Source organism: Rattus norvegicus, chromosome 5, assembly GCF_021556685.1.
Source record: "Rattus norvegicus strain SHRSP/BbbUtx chromosome 5, alternate assembly SHRSP_T2T, whole genome shotgun sequence".
Classification (NCBI taxonomy): domain Eukaryota; kingdom Metazoa; phylum Chordata; class Mammalia; order Rodentia; family Muridae; genus Rattus; species Rattus norvegicus.
In genome coordinates this window covers 52,304,867-52,331,089 of record NC_141538.1, presented here as the reverse complement: position 1 = coordinate 52,331,089, position 26,223 = coordinate 52,304,867, and the positions used below count along the sequence as shown (strand labels likewise).

General features: G+C 40.5%; 1 protein-coding gene across 3 annotated transcripts in view; it reads right to left on the bottom strand.

The window, feature by feature from the left end:
* Mdn1 (midasin AAA ATPase 1) overlaps positions 1 to 26,223 on the bottom strand; it is a 130,536-nt gene that overhangs the window by 79,656 nt on the left and 24,657 nt on the right. For all 3 annotated transcript variants that reach the window (XR_015619800.1, XM_087549665.1, NM_001427015.1), the window contains 18 exon segments: positions 25,502 to 25,562; positions 21,304 to 21,515; positions 20,346 to 20,449; positions 19,295 to 19,439; positions 18,686 to 18,782; positions 15,860 to 15,973; positions 14,457 to 14,604; positions 13,918 to 14,028; positions 11,784 to 11,935; positions 10,749 to 10,927; positions 10,038 to 10,246; positions 9,389 to 9,535; positions 6,700 to 6,841; positions 4,708 to 4,842; positions 4,494 to 4,632; positions 3,854 to 3,992; positions 3,511 to 3,638; positions 2,172 to 2,316 (listed from right to left, as the gene is read on the bottom strand). Coding sequence is in view for 2 of the 3 variants with exons in the window: in XM_087549665.1 (XP_087405791.1) it covers positions 2,172 to 2,316; positions 3,511 to 3,638; positions 3,854 to 3,992; positions 4,494 to 4,632; positions 4,708 to 4,842; positions 6,700 to 6,841; positions 9,389 to 9,535; positions 10,038 to 10,246; positions 10,749 to 10,927; positions 11,784 to 11,935; positions 13,918 to 14,028; positions 14,457 to 14,604; positions 15,860 to 15,973; positions 18,686 to 18,782; positions 19,295 to 19,439; positions 20,346 to 20,449; positions 21,304 to 21,515; positions 25,502 to 25,562 (2,507 nt within the window). In the remaining variant the exon portion in view is untranslated.

Here is a 26,223-nt window from a genome sequence, read left to right as displayed (position 1 = left end):
CCTGTGCTAGCAGATACAGTTTACTGAAGGCAAGGATCCTCAGACATGTTTACTGATGTTGTGTAGAGCGTCAGGACGTCAGACAGGATTCCAGGGCTGGTCAAATGTGACTTCTACCCCTTAAGCACAGATTCTCCCCTTTACTTTCTATGCAGTTACACAAACCATCTTCCCCTAGAAGTGCTGTCTTGAGTAAAATGAGGAACAGATCATTTACATGGCTCAAAGCTGATGTGCATCTCACCTCACACACAACAAAAACTTGTTGCTCCTGCAGTCCTACAGCTTCTGTACTATGTACATCCTGTTGTCCTAAGGCATCAGAACCACGGAGGGTGTACGTCTATAGTGCTATAGAGGCATCATGACTTCCATCAACTTCTTGGTTACTACTGTTTACCTGGCACACTACTCAGGGAGCAGGAACAATCTCTACCCCAGGAGCAGCTCAACCCTCACACACACACTGCCTCTGAGGATGATCAACTCCTTTAGTACCTGCTCTTTTAGGAGCTTACCTCCTTTATTAGACAGAAGGCAGGGGCCCCTTATGTAAAAGATAACCATTTATATTATGTAACGTGCAAGCTAACCTGGCAGGCAAGTTAACACAATGTGCTGTTGTTTTGTGCATGTGGATGGGGTTGTTATAAACTATTATAATGCCTCACTTTCTGTAATTAAGCCAGTTGTTTTTGCAAGATTACCACAATGTACACATGCAGCAAAGCATGACCAGGCAGTTCACAGCACACAATGGTCTTAAGTATGAGCAGGGGTGTTTCAGGCCGTGCTGACTGTCACTCACATGTGAAGGAGTGGGTGGTACTCGCAGGACAAAACACCTAAGTCCTGTGTTCAGAACAAAGACTTCAGCAAAGTGGCAGGTGGCAAGATGGTAAGAGTTGTCAGGAATATCATAATGTATTGATTTTGAATTGATTTTTGGTCTTTACATATTCAGAAATCTTTTGATGATCTCCACATTCATTGACACAATTCTTTATGTGGTAACAAGTTCCAGTTTAAGAACCTGAGCTCAACATATACAATATTATATACGTCCTGCAGTATGGAGTGATGCTGGTCTACCCAGGCAGTGGTAACCAAGCCGGTCTTAGGGTTCTTTTTTTTTTTGAGCTGGGGACCAAACCCAGGGCCTTGCGCTTGCTAGGCAAGCGCTGTGCCACTGAGCTAAAACCCCAATCCCCGGTCTTAGGGTTCTTAATTGAGCACACTGCACTTGAAAGACTGTTCTAAGTTCGTTCAGCTATAAAACGTTTCCATTTTAAGTGTTTATTTGTGGTATGTACAACCATGTGTATATGTCTTCATTATGTGTATGAGTGAATGTAAACAACCCTGAAAAGAGATCTCTATTAAGTACAGTGAGATTTCGTTCTCTTATGCTACTGAGAAAATACCATATTCATGTTTTGGGCATCCAACAAGTTAGTAAAGAGTTGCAACTGCTTCTTTAACAGCAATTCCTCTTTCTTCCTATCACACCTGACCAGGCACCCAATGCTACCCTGCTCATCAAATGGCTCCCTCAGGTTTTCTAAACCACAGGATTACTGGTTCATACCTGATTATAAGCCCAACCTCTTGAAGCAAAGGAACTTTACTTCACATAACTCCTAAGAGAATAAACATGTTCTAGCTACAAAACTATGTGGCCATGTGAACATCAAGACTGTTGTAGAACTTCTGCTTCTGTCTTCCCAAGCTGGGATTCCAGGCACGCACCACCATGGCTAAAATTGCTGTGACATCTACTTGACACCTTGAAATCACTAATAAGACCACTCTAGCATTTAAGAAAGTAAAATTCTAACTGGGCATGTTAGCACACAGTGGCATCCCTAGGAGGTATGGTTACGCAGAGACTTTGTCTCAAATACAAACACACATGGGAGATTGAGAGTCTCAATAAAGCTTAGTGTCAGACAGAATGGGGGCAACTCACAGGAACAAATCAGAAATCAGACATCTCGGGTAAAGAATGAAATGCCAAATATAGAAATGTCTATGCTTTTCCAGTAATAATGACTGTAATTATAGATAGGCTTGATGAGTTTATAATCTATCACTGAGTTATTAACCACAGTACAATTCAAATGTACTACAGCATACTGCATATATAGATGTCCATGTCTGAGCAATTTTACCTCTTTTTTTCCAAAGTCTCCCCCAGGGTTCATGGTTGCTAAGATCCGGAAGTGTTTCCCAGCAGTCAGGAGCTCTACTTCAGTGTCCTTACTTTCTGGGCTGCCCTTCTCAGCCAGTACCAGACATTTTTCCACCTCAAGGACACTAAAAGAATATATGGGGGAAAATTAGAAAGGCATATATGTACTATATTTTGTGGATGTCAACATTCTTATAAATCACTTCTTTTTTTTTTTTTTACATTGCCCTAGTAAAGCAGTATCATGGCAGTGGGTGTTTCAATACAGTAGGTCACTGTTACACCATTTATAATAACCCCAAAATAGAAAGAACTGAACACTAGCAAACAGTGAAGTGGTGAACAAAGTGCCATAGCCCAGTGCTGCACACAGATGACACACACTGCTATCACCGCTGCATGGGTATGGTGGCTCACACTGGGAATCCCAGCACTCAGGGAACTCAGGCACGAAGACTGGTGCCAGACCAATGCCAGTAACGTCCAGACAACCAGTTTTTGCTTCAACAGGGCAGGGAGATAGCTCAGTCAATACAGGGCTTACTGCGCAAACATGAGGAACTGAGTTTGGACTCTTGGATGTGCTGGCAAAGAACAGTCAAACTGATGAGCTCCAAGCTCAAAGACAGGCTGTCTAAAAGAATGAAGTGAAAAGCAACTAGGGAAGACACCAAACGCTGACCTCAGGCTTCCTACACAACCATGTTCACAGGCAAGAACATAGTCAGTCACTAACACAGACAGCAAGAGAACAAAGCATTCACAGGGAAGACTCAGAAAAGACAAAGCTATAGACCAAATGCTAAGTAGTGGTTGCTTGGAGTAGTGGGTACGTTCCAGAATAAACTTTACAGGAATGATCATACTACATGATGCTAATGCAAACAGGTCTTCAGTGACTGAAAAATCTCAGGAAGCCCACTAAAGACTCAAGTTATAAACAAGGCACATTTTAAATACACAATCCCTCAGTAAGAGAAAAATGGGTATCACTAATATTGGTCTGAGGTTGTGGAAATGCCTCAGTTATCAAATTTAGAATTCTAATTCTAGCTTCATTTAAAATATTAAGTAATAAAGTATATGTGTATAATTTGTTTTCAGGTTTATTATTCTACATCAATTGTTTCTGATTATTGAAAAAGTGAAAAAAGTAAAACAGTAAACAAAACAACCACCTGAGCCCTAAAGCCAAAAGCGCTGCCACTCTTGGGACATTCTCTCATTTCCTATGCACCAAACATGGAGTATCAATAAACACATGAGGCCATAACCAGGCCAACAGATTTATCAGTAAAGACAAGCCCCATTTACGTCACCTGTTCAGTCTTTCTAGGACAGAGTCATCAGCCAATGAGATCTCATCTAAGAGGAAAAAGCTGTCCTCCTTCATGGCCAGAACCAGCGGTCCATCATGCCACTCAAAGAGTCTTGTGTCCGGTTCTTCCTATGATTTAGAAAAGCAGCAGGGGGAATTAAGTACACACAGAACTAGATGTCTGAGGGGAAACACATATTCCTCAAGAAGCAAGGGTCTAAGAAAGGGACAAAAATCTGCAGATAACTGTAGGCCAGTCACGTGTGCAAACACACATAAAACTGAACTAGAGAACAAACCACATTTCTTTAGGTAAACATATAAATACTCGCTACTAAACAAACCTTGTCATTTGGCTTCTGTCTCACTGGTCTTAAGCCACCCAGGAAGTCTGATGTCTCCATGTTTAAATGGCAGTTGACTGAGTATAGTTTCTGATTTGATAAGGCTGAAAACAGTTGGCAGACTGTAGTTTTCCCACACCTATTAGAAATATGCACCAGATTAAGGGGTAGCATGTATTCCAAATAGTCACAGACATTGCATCAGCAAGAGGTGAGCTGCACTGAGACCTCACTACAAGCCTAATCCAACTCAGGTTTATGTGTTCCTCTATAAAACAGAAGTACCACTCAAATCCTTTGTACTAAAGGCCATCAACTACACACATTTCATTCTTTTAATTCTAACAGCAATCAAGGGAGAAAGGGAGAGGAAGAAATAATCTGTTATAAAATCTCCAGGAAACACTAGCAATTTCTCTCCACACCTACTGAATAACTTTAAAAAAACTAAATGAATTTAGAATAAAGGTAAAGAAATAACAGATCTTGCTTTGAAAGAAAAGGGAAGGAAGAGAGAGGGAGGGAGGGAAAAAAAGACAAGAGAAAGGAAGAGAAGAGAAACTCCTCTAGGTGCTTCACCCAGCCCTGTAGATGTAACCCAATCCCACTGACAGTAAACTGAGACTTCAATAAGCTTTACCCAGTGTCTCCAACCAGCAGCACAGGTTCACCAAATTCCAGCGCCCTGCCCACCAGCACTGCCAGTCTCCGCATGCCTTCAGTCCACACTACATGGCTGAACTTAGATTCCAACACACTTGTCTGGGTAGATGATTTACCTACCAAAACAGAATAAAACTGTAGGCTCTAATGAGCACAACATGATTCATTTTACTACGAGTAAAGTTACTCACTCAGTAACTTTAGAACATTTTCTTTGGAAAAAAGAGACTGAGGACACAATTTTTTCTTGAAATGTTTTTCTAGGACTTCTTGAATCACATCAGCTTCCTCCTGTTTCCTGACTCTGCCGGCCAGAAGCATGAAGCCTGAAGGTTGAAATAAAGGGACAATTAAGCATCTGGTAGTGACGAACGCTGAGACAAGAAGTAAGAGTAACTGTTACCCTGCTGCCACTGGATCAGGAATCTAATCCTTGGGAAAGAACAGAAGAGCCTATTTTACCAACCACGTGCTAGAGCCCATGCCCTAACCATGGTTATCTCACTTTCTAATGGCCCAGACAAATGATATAAAGGACTATGAGTAAGGGAGCGCCTCAACTGTGCCATCGCCATCTGATGAGACACTATTTCATTTTAAGGAAAGAAAATAGAGGATTTGGTCCTTCTACACAGTAACATGACTAAAGGAAAAAGACAAAACCCAAAGTGTATATGCTATAGGATCCCATGTAGGTAAAGCTCATGGACAAGTCAGAAGAAATGGTTACAAGAGAAAATAAGAAACCCGGCTTTACAGATGGCACAAGTCTACAATCTTTTGAAAGGCAAGGCAGATGTATGAGTTTAAGGTTAGCCTGGGCTACATAACAGTCAGTCCTTATGAACTACACCTAAAATTTGAGACTACTCTAAATCTCAGTGAGAGTAGGGACTTACATGGGTGCATACACAGATAAAAATGCTTCATCTTATGTTACTTTAATAGAAAAAAGTGTTATCACCTCCAACAGAGTATCATTATGCCACCCAACATAGCTTCAAACTTCTAATCCTCCTGCCTCAGGCTAAGTGCTAGGATTACAGAACTTTGGTATTAATGAGGTCCAAAAGGGCATCATAATCACCAGATTGTCCATTGTAACCTCAACCAATATGGCTTCAGACGTGTCCAGCTACTGTGTGCTAAACTTGAAGGCCTGTCACCATCCTGTCCACCCTGGCTTGTCCTTGCTGAGACTCATGCTCTCCTGCAATACTTTATATTCTAAAACAGCAGATCTGATGGGTAAATATCCTATCAATTACAGTAGCTGACAGGGCACACTGTATGTTCAATCCTAAGAAAAGGATCAACCAGTCTACAGACTAACATTGCTTAACTATACTCACTTCTTGTCCTCCAAAAGCTCATAAGCTCCCAGAACAAGACTGAAGACATTGGACTGTGGACTTTTGTCTCATGTCCCACCCAGCCCCAGCCTTGTCTTCTGATCACAGCTCTACAGAACAGACGCCTTTCCAACTTCATCATTTTTCCATTAGGGTTCGTGGAGACAAGTGGCAAGTGGCAAGAGCTACTACGAACGAACCATCCTCCCAGAGTTGGGATCCTATCCCTTCACTCTGTAATGACAGGGCCAATCACTCATGCCCAAGCAAACCTTCACCTTAGTGCTAGAGAGGAAAAACAAGTCACAGGCCAATTTTATTTATGCTACTTATTTTAAAGGGGCCATGTGACTTGTTGGTACTTCTCAAACCAGAAGAGTACAAAATGCTTTCATGATTTTTTTTTCATTTTCAAAATGACTCATGGCAAACAGCATTTAATTTCTTTCCATGCATTTAACCACATGCATAAACCAGTGTTTGGACTATCTTTGGTCACCACACTGAACAAAGTACCAACCTCCTGTACAATTCCCAGAAGGGGCCTGTGAAGCTGGGCACAGTGGTCAAGTCTATAATACCAGCACTCACAGTTGGTAAGAGAATCATGAGTTACAGAAAAGCCAAAGCTGAAAAAGCAAGAGCCAGCCAAAAACAAGAGGCCCACAAGGAAGCAGAGGCCTTCCAGACTGATAGCCGTTCGCAAGAGCAGTTAGAAGTGAGGGAGAAAGGCAGCTTCTAGAACAAGCAAGAAAACAAATGTACCACACATATTTTAGAAAGCATTTGGTTTAATAATGATCTGGCATAATTCTAGGTGTTAAAACATACCATCATTGGCTAAATGTTGTAGCCAATCATAGTCCTTCTCAGTCTGCTCAGCCAATCTGTATCTTTCCGCCCATCGGAACAGATCTCGAAGGGCAATAAACCCCTGCTTTCCAGCAAACACCGAGGAACGTCTACGGTAGGACTAGTGAAGTATAAAAACAAATAACTGTTTCTTACTGTACAGAATAGAAAGCACACGATATATCTTATAAAAAATCTTAACAAACTCATTTTACCAGATTTAACTCCTCAGAAATGCAAATCATTGAGAATTGTCTGGAAAAAATGTTCAAAGCAATGTACACTTACAGAAAATAAATAAATCCCATCTCCTATACTGAAAAAGAGAATAATCTCAATAGTAAGAAAACAGGGGGAACAAGATACTAGAACATACATGATGTGAAAGGGGAGGAGGGTACTGGGTTAAAGTAGGAGAGGGGAAGCTTGAGGAAAACAAAGGGTAGAGGGTAGGTCAACCAAAATTAAAGATGTATGGAAATCACTGCCTTATAAATTACAACATTTAATTAAAAAAGTAGAAGGAATTTGAACAGAGGGTTATCTGCATTGGGGAACAATACTCCCTTCAGAAAACACGGGTTATTAGAAACGAAAACAAAACAAAACCCCAAAAACCCTGTGCCAGGTATGGGATGACTACCTATGGGTTGTTGTTGGTGAAGGATGCTCGGGAAGGCCCTGCCCCAAACAACACATGCTACTGCCACTGGCTGTTCACTGTAACCAGATGGTGAAATCCTGCTACTGGAGACACCGCATACTTCAGTTGTAGGACACAGAGGTTGTTCTGGAATTGATCTGGAGTATCCCCTACTAACTAGTCAGAGTACAACAGGACCCCGTACAGTCTGCTGAGGGGAAATCATTAATGGATTACCCAGCGGGGGACCCTGAATGCTACAACACTGAGCTGCCATGGAAATGCACTCACTGACGACACGAGGCCAGGACTGTGGGTACTGACTACATGTCAAGCCTGCTCCACAGGAGGGAAGTCATGCCTGGGAACGCAAGCCTAGACGCAAACCCAAGGCTGGTGAACACATGTTGAAGTAGGTGCTAGGGAGGGACTACTAACGCCTCACTAAATAGAAATCTCCTTATCTGCTTTCTTTTTTTTTTTTTTTTTTTTTTTGGTTCTTTTTTTCGGAGCTGGGGACCGAACCCAGGGCCTTGCGCTTCCTAGGTAAGCGCTCTACCACTGAGCTAAATCCCCAGCCCCCTTATCTGCTTTCTAATTCTTTTATAAATTAGTGCTGTTTTCAACCTTGGTCAGAGAAATGTCTTTTAGCAGTGAGCAGCCATCAAGGTAAAGACTTAATAATAACAGCTAAAACTGCTAACTATACAAAACTATAAATACCCAAAATGGGACTTGTATATCAACTTCAGCAAGGCTTGGAAAACACATGGTAAAAGAGGGAGAAACTCCAAGAGCTGGATGATAGGGAAGGGCGCTGGGAAATGCTGCCATCCGACATGGCTGCACTCCCATCTTGAGTTGCCTGTATGAGACCTGCACAAGATGAAACACGGCAATTCAAACATGGATGAAGGAGGAGCTCATGAAGCCCCGCCTACATGAAGCTGAAGCACCATTGGCAGCTGGAGGCTGCTGAGGGAGGGTCACAGCTCTTCAGGACGACAGCCACTGCTAGGTTGCCTAGACTCAGGCAGACAGCAGGAAGACTCACTGGCTAAAGTATCACAAACAGAAAACCCACACGAGGCTGTGAACAGGATCATTGATAGTATTTTAGAACTCGATTTAACTAATTTCTGATAAAGAACACTTTTAACAATGGCACACCGTAGGGGTGGGTAGACTGCTTCATTTATTGTGTGCCTTGCCCTCAACCTATCACCAGCCTTGGGGTGGGAGGAACCAACTGCAGCTTTATAAACTGTTAACAAAGGAGAACCATGAAGGAAGATCATCATGACCACCACTCCACTCAAGGGTCATATCATGGATGAAACCAACATCATCTCCGTATTTTATTTTGTCGTCTGTAAGTACACACAGGCACAAATATAGGAGAACAATCTCCAAAAGTTGGTTACTGTACTGTGTTCTGGGACCTGACTCAGGTGGTTGTCAGGCTTGCAAAAGTGATTCTATCCACTGAACCAGCTCAACGGCCTACATCTCTATTATAAATAAAATAAGCAAAAAACAAAATAACCAAACAAATAAAACAAAAAAGCCAAGAAAGACACGACTTAACATAAGGCAACATAAGAAAACAGTGTCAAAAAAATAAGTAGTTTGCCTTTGCTAAAAATTATAAATATACACAGGTATGTTGTGTGTTATTAATACACAGCTATCATCATATAGAGTAAACATCATAAAGATTTACAATGATACAAGTGCTGACTTAGAAAAATGGGAGCTGGATATACAGCTCAGTAACAAGAGTCTGCACACAAGCTCTACGGTAAAGTTCCCCATCCCTGGAAAACACACAAAAATGGGTATTACCAGATATATTTTAGAAACAAGATCTCCCCCAATTAAAACAAACTCACCAAACAAATAAAAGCCTTACCCTCTAAAATGAAGTGGACAGATATACTTCTGCTTGAGAAAACTATCAAACTGTGATACCAATGGTAACATATATTCCCACTAAATTTAAGGTCAGATGAAGATATGAAATACCTGAAGCTCCAACATGACTTTAACCAATTTACTGCAATAAGAAGGTGGTAAACTACATCGCTTGTGCAAAATTGTTTCCAACTCAGAACTGGGCAACTCGTCAAAGTGTAACTCCACAAATCGGTTTCTGAAGGCTCTAGACAGCACCTAGAGACGTACAAAATACAACAAGACATGCACGTGTGATTGAGAACCACGACTGGATATCCAATACAGAGTGGTCAGCCCTAAATCGAGGGGGAGAGAGAGGAGAGCGAGAGCGAGAGCGAGAGAGAGAGAACAAAACAGTAGACTTGGCAGGTTTACCTATGTATTTGTGCAGCTGTCTATCTACCAATCTATCTGTAATGCATGTATATATGTAACAATAACTATCAGATGGACAGGGAATTAGGGGAGGCAGACATGGAAAGGATTGGAAGGAGAAACATGGATGGGGTTGTTGGCAGGGGGAATTGAAGTGATGTAATCATTTTAATTAAAATCTTATTTTTAAAAAGCACCTATCCTTTTGATTTATAAATAGCAGACTTGTTACTCACCACAAAAATTCAAACCCTTTACAAGAAACCAAAATGGCTTATTCCTAACGTAAGAGTTCACCACTTCACATGACAATAAACAGATTGTGGATGAAAATGTTACATACCTTTCTGCCTCCATAAAGTCCTGGGGGATTTTGGGTGGCAAAAAGCATGAAGCGAGGGTGTGCCCTAACAACTTCCTGTGTTTCTGTTATGAGCAATTCACGGTTATCATCCAACAGTCTGTTGAGTGCCTCTAGCACATCAGTAGGTGCCAAATTCAATTCATCTAAGACAATCCAGTAGCCCTTTCTCATGGCATCAATAAGAACACCTAGGAGGAAATGACAAGAATTATCAAAAGTATACTTGAGCGCTCCAAGGGCTTAACATGCCTCTGTACAAACGAAAGTTCTACTTGATAGCTACAACTCCAAGCAAATTACTCTGCAGCTGGTTGTGACCCTCAAACTATCTGTGATACTAACAGTCCAAGAAGTAAGACTTGTAACTGACACAGCCTTTTCCTTACCATAGGAGGAGTCAAGGCTAATAAATATCTCATATTTAACCTGTTAAAGTTTCTCTCTGACATCTAATTTTATTAAATCAACAATTTCTCATTATCGATTCTAATCCTTGCTCTTTACCCTATTCTTTGGTCTCTATACTCTAATTGTCTAATCCAAGATTAGCCCAACACAGGAATTCCAGCGCCCTAGGAATTAACCTTAACTCTCTATTATGATATAATTCATGTGCCTCAATTAGAAAAGATTAGAAGAAATGGTTCTAAAAGCATGAAAGTGTACATCCCAGGGATGCAGTAACACTACCTTCATTAAAGACAAGCTTTCCGGAGGTGTCAGACGTGTAACAACCAATGTACTCCTGGATATCTGTGTGTTCGTGATTGTTGATTCGCACACAGTGGTTGCCAGTGGCAGCAGCCAGCCACCGTATCAGACTTGTTTTACCAACTGATGTTTCTCCCTGGATCAGCACTGGATAGGTGCTGTAAAATATTAGCCAACAAAGCAATTATTAAAAGAGATGAGAACAGATGAGCTAGAATACTTTAGATATCCATGCATCAAGAAGGTTCTACAATCTTGTTGGTTTCACTACGCAGCTCAGGCTGGCCTGAAACTTGCTATGTAGAGAAGGACTGTGGTGAACTCATAGATCTGCCTGTGTCTGTCCCACCGTGGTAGAATTAAAGGAGTGCATCACCACGCCTGGCTGAACGTATTCTTTTGTCAACTACAATGCAAATCTTGAATGTTACTTGAGATGACTTCAATTCTGAATAAATTGGCCAAGAATCTCCTGCTAAAGCTGGGGATGGAGACAGGGCGGTGGGATTAAAGGCTTGTACCCCTTGCCCAGCTTTGAGATGCAATTCCAATATCTCTTGCATGACTTGTAAGAAAAAGTGGCGTTAACTGTTAGTTACTCACCCAAAAATAAGAAATGTGTTAATCAACAAAATTACAAAGCAATTTTACTTTCAGTTTTTATTTTTGGATTTGTTTGTTTGTTTGTAAATGTGAATCCTGTGAAGCTACTGTCAGTCAGCTAGCTGTAAGCTACCAGACATGGGGCTGGGCACCAGACTGTGAAAGAGCAGCAAGCCCATCCAACCACTTCTCCACGTCTCCAGAAACACAAGACACAAGTATTTAGTATCTTTACATCTTCACCAATCACACAAGTAGAAATACATCATAGGGCGATAGCTTTTAGAAAGCAGTTATTCAGCTAGGCAGTAAGTACCAGTGAACCCTGTCTAGGTTTAAGAAATCAGGCTAAGTAAGCACCATGCCTCTGACAGAAACTTCACAGTACGAGGAGTGAAAACCCACACATACCCTGCAGAGACCACTCGGGCAATGTCCCTCAGGTTCAGTTTAACCGATGGTGTCAAGACATATGTTTCATCTATTTTAGGCTCCTTGTCTCCAACTGAAATCCAGTAACCTTCAACCTGAATAAGGCGGCCTCCTTTGGGTTCTGGAATAGGCTAAAAAAAAAAAAAAAAAAAAAAAAAGGACTCTGAGAAATGACCGCAGTCCTATGTCCACTTTTGCATTTTTTTCAGAGGAGAGTAAAGTAGAAAATTAAGTCATTATCAAGAACATTACTTTGCCCTGAGTGCTTCCAATAAAGACAAAACAAAACCAAAAAGCCTGTGAGCAAAACATAAAATTACTTCCAGGAATGAGAATAACTTTTCATGATTTTAAAATTAAATGAGAGTAGAAAGGTTTAGGGGAAAAAACATAGAGATCAAAATAAATTTTCCCATATGATTCAGCTCTCTCACCTAGCAAAATACCCAATTTTTTTTTCAATCAAATATACCTATCATTTTCCTCAAAACTGGTACAGTACTGTAATGAAGGAAGAGGTTTTACATTAGTAGATTCTGAATCACCTGGAGGACAGAGTGACCCTCTATAGAGACTGATCCTTTATGAGTACATGGTTCTTTACATATTAACCTTACACAAGCCAGAGACAACTGAAAGGAAGTACCTCACCTGAGGCTGTAGTACATGCTCCTGTTGGATGATTGGGAAGGGGAGGACCTAGCCCATTGTGAGTGATGCTACCCACTGGCAGGGGATCCCAGACAGCGCTAAGAAAGCAGACTGAGTAAGCCATGAGGAGCAAGCCAGTAAGCAGCATTCCTCCCTAGCCTCTGTCTGCTTCAGTTATACAGTACAAGCTGAAAAAGCCTTTTCTCCCCAGTTTGCTTTTGGTTATGTTTATCACAACAACAGAAATCTTAATAAAGACAACAGGTACCATGGGAAGGATACAACCATTCTAAGATGTTTGTAGATTAAATTGGACAAAGAAAACTTAAAACTTTTTTCTTTCCATGTTTTTATAGTCTCCAATAGTTAAGCATGCATTATTTTAAAATGTTGAAACCAAAATAACTACAAATCTCTCTCTCATCCTAATGAGCAGACAATAAAAACAAAGCAGATGGTGAAAGTTTCTCAGCTGTTTTCTGTTCTTGCTTTTAACAGTATCTCTACCCTCTTTTTAAAAAACAAGCTTGAGGTGGTTTGAGTAAGAATGGCCTCCATAGGGGCTGGGGATTTAGCTCAGTGGTAGAGCGCTTACCTAGGAAGCACAAAGCCCTGGGTTCGGTCCCCAGCTCAAAAAAAAAAAAAAGAATGGCCTCCATAGGCTCCCGTTTGAATGTTTGGTACTGTGGTCTTGTTGGAGGGGTGTGTCACTGGGTGTGGGCAGTGAGGTTTCAGATTTAAATTTCTACCATCTAAGATATACACGGATGGAATGTGGTCCAAAAATGGATTATTATGTAAAGAATTTTGAGTGTTTATGAGAAAACTTCAAGAAAATAAGAGTCTTGTAACTTCAGTTCTTCAAAACATGGAAATGTTCTAGGAATGTGCTTTCAATCTCCTCCCAGGTGTAGCAGAAGAGTGAATTTACATCAGATTATTCATTACAACTGGATATTTTTATTTGTTTATACGGCTCTATGGAAAAGCATGTTTTTGCACATCTGACTTGTGTTTAGGTGACTTTTCAGCTCTCAAAATATAAACTGCCCGATGCTCTGAGTAAAGATGGCTACTGCACGAGACTGTAGTCCACCTCATCCTTGGCTCCATTCTCCCAGGTCTCACTATCTCTGGAGTGGTGACAATACACATCTGCAGTCTTTTTAAGTGTTTTTGCAACAATGACCTGGATGGAATGGAACAATGACCTGGCTTAGGGCTTAAGAATGTTTGCTTCTCTTCTAGGACTCAGGTTCGATTCTTCTACTCTTAGCACCCATGGAGTGGCTCAGAGCTCTCACTAACTCCAGTTCTAAAGGATCTGGTCCCCTCTTCTGGCCTTCACATACCAGCCACACATGCATGCACATGGAATTAAAAAAGTTTTCCTCAAAGAGCTAAAACCATGATAATTCAGCCTTCCTTTTCATATTAAGCAAGGAAAAGTTGAAGAACAAACCTGTTTCAGTAGACTTTTGACATTGCCAGAAATAATGTGTTGGCAAATGAGCTTCTGAACTACTGGGTGTGATGCCCGGTCAAGCTGTGTTAGGAAACCCAAACAAAAGCCCTAGAGAGAAAACACAAACAGATAAACATAGCCTAGCCTTCCATAACAGTCCAATTTATTTCAAGAATAAAATTTAGCCTCCTGGGGTGCTATCTCCTAGAACAACTTTTTTTCTTTTTTGGTTTGTTTTTTATGAGACAGATGTAGCCCTGGCTGTCCTAGAACTTGCTACGTAGACAAGGCTGGCTTTGAACTTGGAGATCTGCCTGTCTCTGCTGGGATTAAAAGTGTGTGCCATCACTAGCTTCCCCAGAATAACTTTTAAATGTGGTAAAGTGAAAGAGAAAGGAGCAGGGTAGCTCTGTCTACAGTGTTAAGAGACAAAATCTCCTGGCAAGACCTGGTATATATCTGTGGCATCTGCATTCCTACTCCTCCATTCAGGGGCATCCCATCTACCCAGCTCTTAAGTCAGACAGTACAGACACCTCATAGAGTGAGCGCTGGATGTTGCCACACGGGTTGGAAGCTGCAAACCGTAAAGCTCTGCAGAGGGTCCGAAGGCTGTAGTGAGGCCTGTGGCCGGTTCCATCCACCAGTTTGGTCTTTGACTCTTTCCGAAGAGCAGTGTAGAAGCTACAAAGGGAATGAAGTTTGGGCACTTTTGTTAAATAGTAATTATTTTTCTGCTGTTTCTAACTCTACTGAAATTCCAATGGTTACTTGAGACAGTTTTTGAGACAGAGTTTTGCTGTGTAGCTTTGGCTGTTCTGGAACTAGCTCTGTAGACCAGGCTGGCCTTGAACTCACAGAGATCACATAATTTAAAGTTTATATTTCAAACACATTAAGGAATAGCTTTGGGGAAAAAAAAATAATCAAGAAATGCATGTCCTACTTCACTAGCCAAGATGAACCAATCAAAGTAAGTGAGAAACTTTTATCTTGTAAGCAAAATAATCCCACAAGTAGAAATACATCATAGGCCAATAGCTTTTCGAAAGCAGTTGTTCAGTTAAGCAGTAAGTACCAGTGAAGCCCTTAGCCAGCAACTTAGTAGGAAAAGGCTCATATGCAGTGAGTCAGAGTAGACTTTACCTGAGGGGCAAATGAAGATCTACACACAGGAAACAGAATTCATGAGATTTAAAAGAACACAGCTTTATCTACCTTCAGTAATGATAAATTGTTACAGAAAGACATGATGTCTACTGGCATACATTGTTAACACTAATGTCCTTCACAAGGTAGAAGATTGATCTCCACACTGAAGTTTTGTGACTGGTGATCAGCTGCATGCCCACATGAAACCACATATAAAATCCAAGCACCTACACAAGAGAAATGCAGGACATTTGTTCTTTAAACAAATGTCAGGCAAGGCCACAGTGCCTTCTCAGCATATACAAGGTCCCAGGTCTGATATCCAGTGCCACCAAAGGTTCAGGGGTAGGGTAGGGAACAAGCTATAAAATTGAGTGAATAGCTGATCTCCTACTTCAACCCCTTCCTATATCACACTCCTTTCACGAGAATGATTTGCTTAAAACGACCTAATGTGACATTGTACAAAACATTTCTATAGGGCCTGCAATACATGAGAAAGAGACACGAAGAACCAACCCATACCACAGTTTGATTCAATTAATCTTCGAATACATAGAAGTAATCAAGAGCACAGTACCTATGTATTTTCATAGGCAGTGATTCTTAATGGTGTAAGTAGTTTCTTTAGAAAAACCAGAGAGTATTTATACAAAGTTTCAATTTTAAAGTAAATCCTTCTACTGGTTTTCTTCACATAGAAGCGAGTCATGAAAATGTGCATCTGCATGGAGTGGGTCTTTCACGAACCAAGTAACCGTACAAAGACAAGCAAAGGACTACCTACTTTACAATTCCCTGCACAGCGCTCCTGCTCACACTCAGTCCTTTCAGATAATCCACAATAAGAATGTGTAAGTCTTCTTTACTTTCTAGTTCTTCTACATAAAGTTCCGTGAACCTGTAAGAAAATTATTAATCATTTATAAGAAATTACTATGTCCCACATCATTCTCTAGGGTAGCAGTTCTCAACCTGTGGGATGTGACGCCCCCCCCCCCCCCTTTTGGGAGAACAAACCTTTCACCAGAGTTGCCTAAGACCATCAGAAAACACAGACATTTACATTATGATTTGTAACAGTAGCAGAATTCTAACTATAAAGTAGCAACCAAAATAATTTTATGGTTGGGGTCACCATAGCATGGGAACTGTATGAAAGGGTCCTAGCATTAGGAAAACTGAGAACTACTGCTCTGGGTCTAACTGGTGAGTTTCCTTTGCAGTCAACCTGTAAGCTTCCACCAGGCTTCTCTCATGCCATATCCAACCTACACACCCAGCCAGATTTACCCACACACTACAGGACTGGACCATGTAGCACACTCTGTATACTGGTCTAGTTCCTTATGTCTACCTAACTTAGTTCTTCCCAAGTTATTTGTGAGCTCTAGGTCCCACCCATACAATTCTCTCTTCTGACTATTTCAGACACAGAACTAACAACATGTCTAGATCTCACCACAAAAATAACAATATAAGAGATCAAAACAGTGTCTTAGTTCCAAACCTACCAGTCCTGTAGAGATGAACCAAAGGATACAAAATTAAAAGGATCATAAATTTGATCAAAGAATTCAAGGAGTTTAAAGAAGAAAGGAGCAAGAACAGAAGGAGGAAAAACTCCCGAGTGACACCTACAGAAACAGAAACTTAAGGCCGATGGAAATGATAAAAACAATATAGAACTTGAACAAAATTCAATCACGAGATATAAATACTGAGGAGGAATTGAAAAAACAGAACAAAAACAAGCCCCAATGGTCTTGTAAGAAAAAAAAAAGTCTGACAGAAAAAAAGTCTGACAAGTAGAATCAAGCAGATGATTTACTAGGATTCAAATCTCCCCCAAGAAGAGGATATGAAACATTTTTAGGAACACACAGGAAATGTGGAACACCATGAAAAAAACAAACCTTGAAATTATTACCATAGATGAGGGAGAATCCCACTCAATGACGTATCATATTTTCAACAAGGTATAGAAAAAAACATACCTAAATTGAAGAAAGATACAACTATACAAATACATAAAACATACAGAACACCAAACAGAGAGGACAGGAAGGAACATCTCCATAGCATATAATAGTCAAAACATTAAGCACGAATAGCAAAGAAACAGTATCGAAAGCTACAAGAGAAAAAAGGCGCAAGTCAAGTCATTTATAAAAGAAAATCCATTAGAATAACAGCTGATTTCTCATTGGAAACTTTAAACAGCCTGGAGCGATGCATTCCAAGTCATAAGAGACCATGAGGCCAACCCAGAGCAGCTCACCAAGTCAAACATGTGCCATAATGGAAAGAGAAAGAAAAAGAGGAATGAACAAAGGAGATGGAGATGGAGATAGATAGAGAGATGGGGGCGGGGGAGCGGGCACAGCTGAGCGAGAGTAAAGAGCCGGGAGGCTGCTGTACACATTAAAAATACACAACTTACACACATATTTCAACACTAAGAACACAACTTACACACATATTTCAACACTAACTTCAATGGCCTCAATTCTCCAATCAAAAGATACATGTAGGCTGACTGAATGGATCTAAAAATAACGCCTGTCTACCTTAGTTTTAAAGAGTAAAACACAGACAAAAGTGCTCCAATCAAATGGGACCGGTATTCAAGCAGGCATCACTATTCTGATACCTGACCTGACAAACAGAATCAAACAAAATAAAATGAATCAGAAGTGATAAAGAGGGACATTTCATTCTAATCAATTAAGTACCAAACACTGGGGTGCTCTATTTGACTTAAAAAGACAAAACAAAACCCTACTTCTGGATTTAAAGATAAAGATAAACAGGTGGGTCTTTTGAGTTCTAGGCCAGCTTGGTCTACATATCAAGTTCCCACATAGCCAGGATTACACAGTGAGATCCTGTCTTAAAATAAACAATAACCACCTACACAAACGCATACACCTATTCTCTCTCACATAACAAACTAAAATGGTATAGAAAAAAATATACCTTAATTTCTAAAAACTTCCTGTAACATTTCCATTATATTTTAATAATGTAAGTGGAGACTGAAGAGGCTTTCTAAAACACTGCATTTATTTGTGGTGTGTACACACGTGTGGACAATGACACCACACTGTCACACTGCTGCTATACAGTCAGGAGACAGCTTGCTTGAGTTAGGTTTCTCCTTCCAACATGTGGTTAACTCTCAAAGCCACTTTGCTGGCCCCTAATTGATTTTAATGACACTTTCCAAACTTGAAACAACACAAATATTACTGACACTAATCTTATTCTTCAGTATTAATATATAGAATGCCAAAACTAAGCACTTAACTACAAATGAATTTTCCCTAGTAGCTACGAGATGTACCATGTTCAATAAGACCTACTAAGTATCACGGTAACCACCAAAGGCTGTGTACACAGCCTAGGATCAAATCAGAGAAGCAGCATAAATAACAAACAATAGAGAATGATTCTCCAGTGTGCTAGACTTTCTTACATGCCTAAAATCTATAAAGAAGAGAAATAATAAGGAAACCAAGATTCCTCTATCAGATATCAATAAATTTCAACCACTATTTGAAGTTTGGTTATGTTCATATTGCTGGTAAAGAAAACAAAACAAAGTTCTTACCTGTTTCTTATCCCTGGTGGGAGATTTCTTTTGCCCACATCAGTAGCTGGATTCATACATGCAAATAAACGGAAATCAGGGTGCCGAACCAGTGGCTCTGTTAAGAGAAAATTAGAAAATTTCAACAATTTTTAGCAATCAAGTGATCGGCTAGAGGACCCCAGGGAAAGACAATTTAATCCCCCAGAGCACAAGGACCAGCTAGATGAGTGCTACGAGTTTCATCACTCACTCAGGCCTTTTCTGAAGCCTCAGTGGATCACTTTTCAGACAGACAGATACACTCTTTCTCACAGCTTACCTTCATGCTGACATTCAAGTCTTTTCCTGCCTTTGTTAACTTTTGATGATTTTTTTTATGGCCTAAGACGTATATTGTATTTATTTGGACAGTGTCTGCATATCTACAACTTAAATGCCTTAACGAATTACCCTATTCTTTACATTCCCCACACCTCCTAATTATATTCAGTATACTTCCCCAAGAACTTATTACCTAAATAATACATCCCATTGGAAGACCCATACAGTATGTCTAGCTAAAAGAATCTTGCCTTTAACTGACGAAGACTTAGTGACAAGTCAAACTGCAAGGGGATTAAACGCTACCTGTGTCTCCTCGGTCAAGCAAAACCAGAGAGCCAGAAGATCCTTCCAGTAAGCCACTCAGACATTCTAGGGTTTCCGGAGCAGCCAGGTTAATCTCATCCAATAAGATCCATTCTCCTTTCTTTATAGCCTGAGCTAAGGTACCCTGGGATAGAACATATTAAAGGCTGTATTTCCAAAACAGGCTTGCGTTAGCAAACGCAGTTACACTATTAAGGTTAGGAACAGAGGCAAGGGCATATTTTCCCCACTAATAAACCAATACTTTAAGTGACAAATAACTAGACAGTTGGCAGTGTCAGGCCACATAAACTCTGTAAATGTCCAAAATGGTCAAGAATCTCTAAGACTACAAGGTAAGCTGATATAAACAAGAGTTATATGGATGGATGAGGAAATAAACATACAACGAATTCAGATGATGGGAAACAGCCAATTAGCTAAAAGCACCCAAGGTGGGGTAGAGGTTGGGACATTTCTTTGGTCCCAGTTCTGAGTTTCAGGCCAGTCAAGGCTACATTCCGAATCCCTGTCAAAAACAGATAACCAAAAAAGCACCCAAAAATATCATACTAATATCCCCCAAATTTTCCAATCAATATAGTATTCATAATTCATAGACTAACACAGTGTATACTTAAGAATATTAAAATGAATCTTTATTCAGCTCTACATTACTGATGCTAAATTTATTTAAGATGGTACTTGCCCACAGCAAATAGTAGAGCACCAGGGCCTGGAATCAAACTAGGCACTGATGGGACCACACGCAATTCACAGCCAAATGCAGAAGTCCACACGGAGAACTATGCTGGAGCCCGTCCTTGGTCCATTATACAGAGGAGAAGTAACAGAGTACACTAACCTCAGTTACATATGCCTGGCGCTCACTAAAGCCTTACACACTGGGAAGAACACTGCTCCCCAGCTTCTCCTTACAGTGCTGTTTATTCAGTATTTTCTATCTTAAACGCAGGAAAACACAGACAATACAAAATAATAACTCTCCACAGACTATTCTCCAACAAATCAGCATCCATTAACAAAATACCTCCACAAATGCAAACAAAAGGGCGTTTTCAGTCATTTTCATTTGCTGCTGGGCGTGGTTGAGTCTAAGGCCAAATGCTTCCCATTTCTCCTTTAGAAGTAGCCCTAGGAAAGAATAAAGATCTTTACATTTGAAGTGGAATGGTTTGTATCCGAAATGTTCCCCATAGGCACAAGTTTTTTAATGCATGTTCCCTGTGTAGAGGAACTTTTTTTAAAATTTAGTTTTGTTTTTCTTAATACTGTGTTTATCAGTGTGGGCACCCAGAGACCAGAGTGTCGGAGTCCCCTGGATTCTCTACAGATGACAAGATACCTCGGTGAAAAAAGGTCATCAAACCTGACAGCCTGGTTCCATCCCTGAAACCCACAGGCACTAAGACAGAACGGACTCCCAGCTGCTCTCTGCTGTGAGGATTACGGGTAGATAGTCCCACAGATAGGAATATATGGTGATAGTTGGTCAATCAACACAGATGAGACTACTGCTTGCTGACACAGCTCATGATAGACTAAAATTAATTTTAAATCACAAGCCCAATAAAAGCATCTTAGACAAGTGTAAAGGACTAAGTCCAAACACCAATATAATGCTGTGAGCCAGTGAGCCAGTTACCACTGGCTCCTATGTATACACACACTGTGATGTATTTCCCCTTAGAAGACCTCTGAAGGCCCGCCCTCATATTATTACCATTTCATAGGCGAGGAAGCCAAGTGAAGGAGAAGGGAAGACGACTATGCTACCAAACGTGTTTACTGTGGAAGCAGCTGCTCTGAGGATAAAGCATCCTAATTACTAGGCCACACACCAGTACCGAGTCTATGAGCAGGGCAGCAAGAAAACTGCAGACCTAGTCATCTTTGCCTGAAGAACTACAAAGTTCAACTTTTCTCTGTTTTACTTAATTCTTTTACTTCCGCTAAATGAACCCAACTCACGTCTTTCACATTCTTACCTGGCTGGCTCTCCTTCCCTTCTTTGGTAATAGCTGACTTCTGTACATGCTGCATTAGTTTGAGGAGATCATGCCATCGTTTCTGCCTGTAGCAGGTCTGAATGTGTCCCAAAAAGGTAAAGTTTTGCTTTTTGGAAAATGTCTGGACAAATAGTTCTTCAAATGTCTCTCGTAAGGGCAACCAAATAAGCTTATGGTCCACTGGTTTGAACCTGGAAGAAAAGAAGGTAATCAGTGTTCAGCTGTGATCTACTTTGACTCTTCAAGTGTTTGACATATTTATGATGAAGAGTAAACATTTTAAGCACTAAGAAAAGTTTGAAATTTCTAATGGCCAAAAAAAGATGCCATGTATTTTACTATCACTTCATTTAAATTAAGCACATGTGAAACAAACCATGTTTCAGTAAGTTTCTATGGATGGAATATGGAACCCTGGTGGCTCAGGGTCAAGCCGCTCTCAGCTTTGATCAGAGAAACACTTTGCAGAGAATGGTGGGGGAAAGAAAGGAACTTCACTCACTACACATTGACAAACATGTTTTAACCTCATTTATTCCATATCAATGTATGAAGCATCTTTCATTTGTTAATCTGGGAATCAGCAATGCCCACAAGGTCCTGGCCTTATGTAGAGAGAGAGCACAGAAAACTTTCTATAAACCCTCAGACAGCGTTTAGCTACTATGGATATACTAACAGTGGTAAAGGTTCAGCAACAGGGGCATTGACAATGTATACAGCAGTGATAAGACTTCCTGAAGAAGGGACATTTTTAAGAGATTTACATCAAACAAGGAAGCGAACTGAGCAGGTGTCCGTGAGACACAGATGCTACTCAAGGATAATGTATCCTTATCCCTGGTTGGGCTGGCTGCCTGAAAACAGATGAATCAACATAGGTTTCAACTGATTAACAAAAGGGGACTGCGGCTGAAGGAGTGTTGGAGAAGTGCCCAGAGTTCACTGTGGATGCATTGCTCACAAAATACACTGCTACCTGGTCTGAGAAGACAGTAAAAAATTTGAGGAAAACAGTGGTGTAATCTGCTAAGAACATAAAGCAGCTGTTCTCAATTTGTGGGTAACATCAATTATTTACATTACAATTCATAACAATCATTACAGTTCATAACAGAATCAAAATTACGGTAATGAATAGCAATGATGTAACTTTATGGTTGGGGATCATCAAACCATGAGAAACTGTATTAAAGGATCACAGCATTAGGAAGGCTGACAACCACGGCCCTAATGAGACTACTTTGGTAACCTTGAAATGAAAAAGGATTTAAGAAGTCAGGAGAGACAAGGTGACAAGACCTGGCACTGGATCAGGCCAAGGAAACTAAATATACATGTGACCTAAAGACCAGTGCCGGCCCTAGAGCACTAGAGGTTGTACCCAGACTAAGGCAGCACTAGACAAGTCGAGAACACAGAGCATCAAGACAAGACTGCCTTTCAATTCTAGATCAGCTGCTACTTCGAACAAGGGACAAAGCCAATGTAGCCCTCACAGTTCTCAAGTGCATGGTGAGGAGTCTGTGCACCAGGACTGTGAAGAAGCAACACAGATAAAGGACTCAAAAGAGTGGTGTGGACATAAGGACTGCCACAGATACTTAGTCATTGTAATTACTAAGAACTGCCTGTTACTGTCTGTCTATAGAAGTTACAAAAGATTAGTTCAGTATTTCAAATGAGACCATTTCCTGTAAAAGAAAAATTGGTACATTAAAGGCTGAGCCTAGTACCATAAGCTCAGTTAAGGCAATGCGATCAAAAGATCAAGGAAGGGAAACATGTCACAGGTGTGCTTGCTACCCACAAGCCTAAAGATCACCTTCAGCAAGTCCCTCACTCCACTCCCAAAAATAAACAAAAGAAAAACCAATTGATTGAAACAATTCAATCAGTGCAGCACAAAACAACTCAGAGGAATCAAGCTAAAGAAGGAATGCAGAAACAGACCTATATGCAACTTTAAAGCAAAGTGCCCCAAGTGTCTTTTGGAAATGGTATCTTAGAAACAACTTCAGAGATTTCTGCCAAACAGAATATGGGTCCAAAACATCTGCCCCAATCAAGATTCCATCTACCCATGACATACACAGGGGCTACATTTAAGAACTCATCTTTTTTTTTTTTTTTTTTTTTTTTTTTGAGCTGGGGACCGAACCCAGGGCTTTGTGCTTGCTAGGCAAGCGCTCTACCACTGAGCTAAATTCCCAACCCCTTAAGAACTCATCTTAAAAGGACTACAACAAGGGAAAAGAACTTTGCATACTGATAACATAAAACAGAAAATTAAGACAGAAACAGCCTGTGCTAAATTATGAAGATGAACGATGCAGAAAGAAAAAAAGAAACATTTTTTCAGTGTTATTTCTTCTGAGAATGGCCTGAGCATGGCAAGGAAGTTAAAGTGGCCATTTTATCTGTTCCATTTTCTTCTTTTCATTCTCAATTTCTCCAAAGAGAAACTTTCCCTCTTAATGGAATTATAAATGATTTCCAAGTCTCATGACTAATGTTCACATGCTCTGTTTACTGCTTTGTGCAGTCACTTCCCACCTGGGGGGACACCATCTGCTCCATCTACACCCCTGTCCTTCTTTCGCTGAATCTTTACGCTTTCCTCATCCTCACCCTCAAGGAAATTGGTTTTCTCTCCTCACAAGTAATATAAAGGTGTGTGTGTGTGTGTGTGTGTGTGTGTGTGTGTGTGTCCTAACAGAAGCCCAATTTAAATGGGACAAAAATCAGATGAACATGAAATGAGAGGGTGGGAGGGCATACACTGCTATAGACTGCTTACCCAACATCAACAGAGCCCAGAGTCTGCTTTCTACAAAAGGGGTTAGATGACATTCATTTAAAATTAATAAAAAACACAGGTCTAGATAGAGTAGGGTGGCACAAGCCCATTAATTCCAGTACTTAGAAAGTGGAAGCAGGGGAATCCAGTGTTTAAAGCCAGCCTGAGCTACACAGTGAAACTTTAAGCAAACAAACAAAACTACCACCAACAAAAACCTGTCAACAAAAGAACCAGATCAACAACTAGCTGGGAAACAGACTGGACTCAAAGAACAAAGAAAATTAGAAACCACAAACAAGAAACAAAAGGAAGGAAGAAAAAAAAATCTCCTCCTTACCATGTTATGCCCTCCTTACCATGGCTGGCATAACATTAACAACCCTTGGAAGAGGACTCAGGCCATGTTCAATGATGCAAGATTAGTGTCATTTGTGTTAAGAATACTTATTAGCTGTAAATTGCTGAAGACATATTTAAACAACAATATTATTTAATACATAGTATTCTGAACATGTGATTAAAAAGCAGGCCTGCAAAGGCAGCTGTGTAGAGCGAGGATTTAAAGCTATGTCCCTGGACCAGCACACGGATCAGGTGACACACACCGTCTGCTTCCCTTAGACTTTGTCCTTTGAGCCAGGCTAAGTAGTACCAGCCTTAATCCTAGTAGGGGCTGGTAGCTCCCTGAGTTCAAAGACTGCCTGGTCTACATGGTGAGTTATAGGCTAGCCAAAACTACAGAGAGAAACCCTGTCTCAAAAAGCAAACAATAAAAAGTATTTATTAAATAATTTAAATGCCTTTGAGCACAAGGACTTCAATTTAAGTTGTCACTTAAATTTAAGAGATAGGCTCACTGGGTAAAGGTACTTAGTGCTAAATCTGACAACCTTAACATTCAGATGGTGAGAAAGAAAATGAATTTATGCACCTTGCCTTCATGTTGTGACACACATGCACCTTCAGGCACACAGCAATAAGTTAATCTAATTATTGTGCAGTGCAACATGCCCTCTGCCTTCCACACATGTGCTGTGGCGCTCATGTGTCCTCAAGCTCATACACCAAGAAATTAGTCTGTTACTGTGCTGCACACTGGGAACAAACAGTGGCATATGTCTTTAGTTCCTGTACTCTGGAAGGCAGAGCCATGCAGGTGAGTTGGAGGCCATCTTGGTCTATACAGTTAGCTCCAGACCAGCCAGACTACTGAGAGACCCTGACTCAAAAACAGACTATACTGTGATAGGTGAAGGGGAATAGGTCTCTGCATAAGTCCAAGCAGAATAGATTTGACTTTTGTAAGCGCCGGCATTTCCCAACTCTAGTACTAAGCATACCATAGAATTTTAGTAGAATCTGAACCACACTTACCCTCCAAGCAAGTCTGCAGTGTCACTTTGTTGATTCATATTGACAACTCTCAAATGCTGGCCTTTAAGAAACAACGGAAAAGAATTATTTCAAACATTTAAAGGAGTCAGGCTTTGATGGTACATGTCTTTAATCCCAGCCTGGTCTGCAAAGTGAGTTCCAGAACAGCCAGAAATAAAAGCAGAATTGTTTCAAAAAACATGAAAAAACAAACAAAAGCTTAATGGAAAAATACCATGCGTTCTTTAAGAAGGCAGGGCAAGTTTCTCAAACATATATGTTTTGACCTTCTCTATTAATTTCAGAAGCCTTAGAATTCTTTTTTTTTCTTTTTTTCGGAGCTGAGGACCGAACCCAGGGCCTTGCGCTTGCTAGGCAAGCGCTCTACCACTGAGCTAAATCCCCAACCCTAGAATTCTTTAACATCTAAATTGAAACCAAAAATCGAATCTTCAGCCAGGTGGTAGCTGCGCACACGTTTAGTTCTAGAGGCAGAGGCAGGCAGATCTCTGAATTCAAGGCCTGCCTGGTCTACACAGTGAGTTCCAGGACAGCCAGAGCTACACTGTGAGCTTATCTTGAAAATACAAAAAACAAAAAGATCCTTCAATAAGCTGATGCCTATAAACTAGGATTAAATAAATATCCAGAGTATATATTATTTGGCCATAAAAAGGAGTAAGACATTTTTAAAAGTTGTCTAGTAAACTTAATCAAGCACA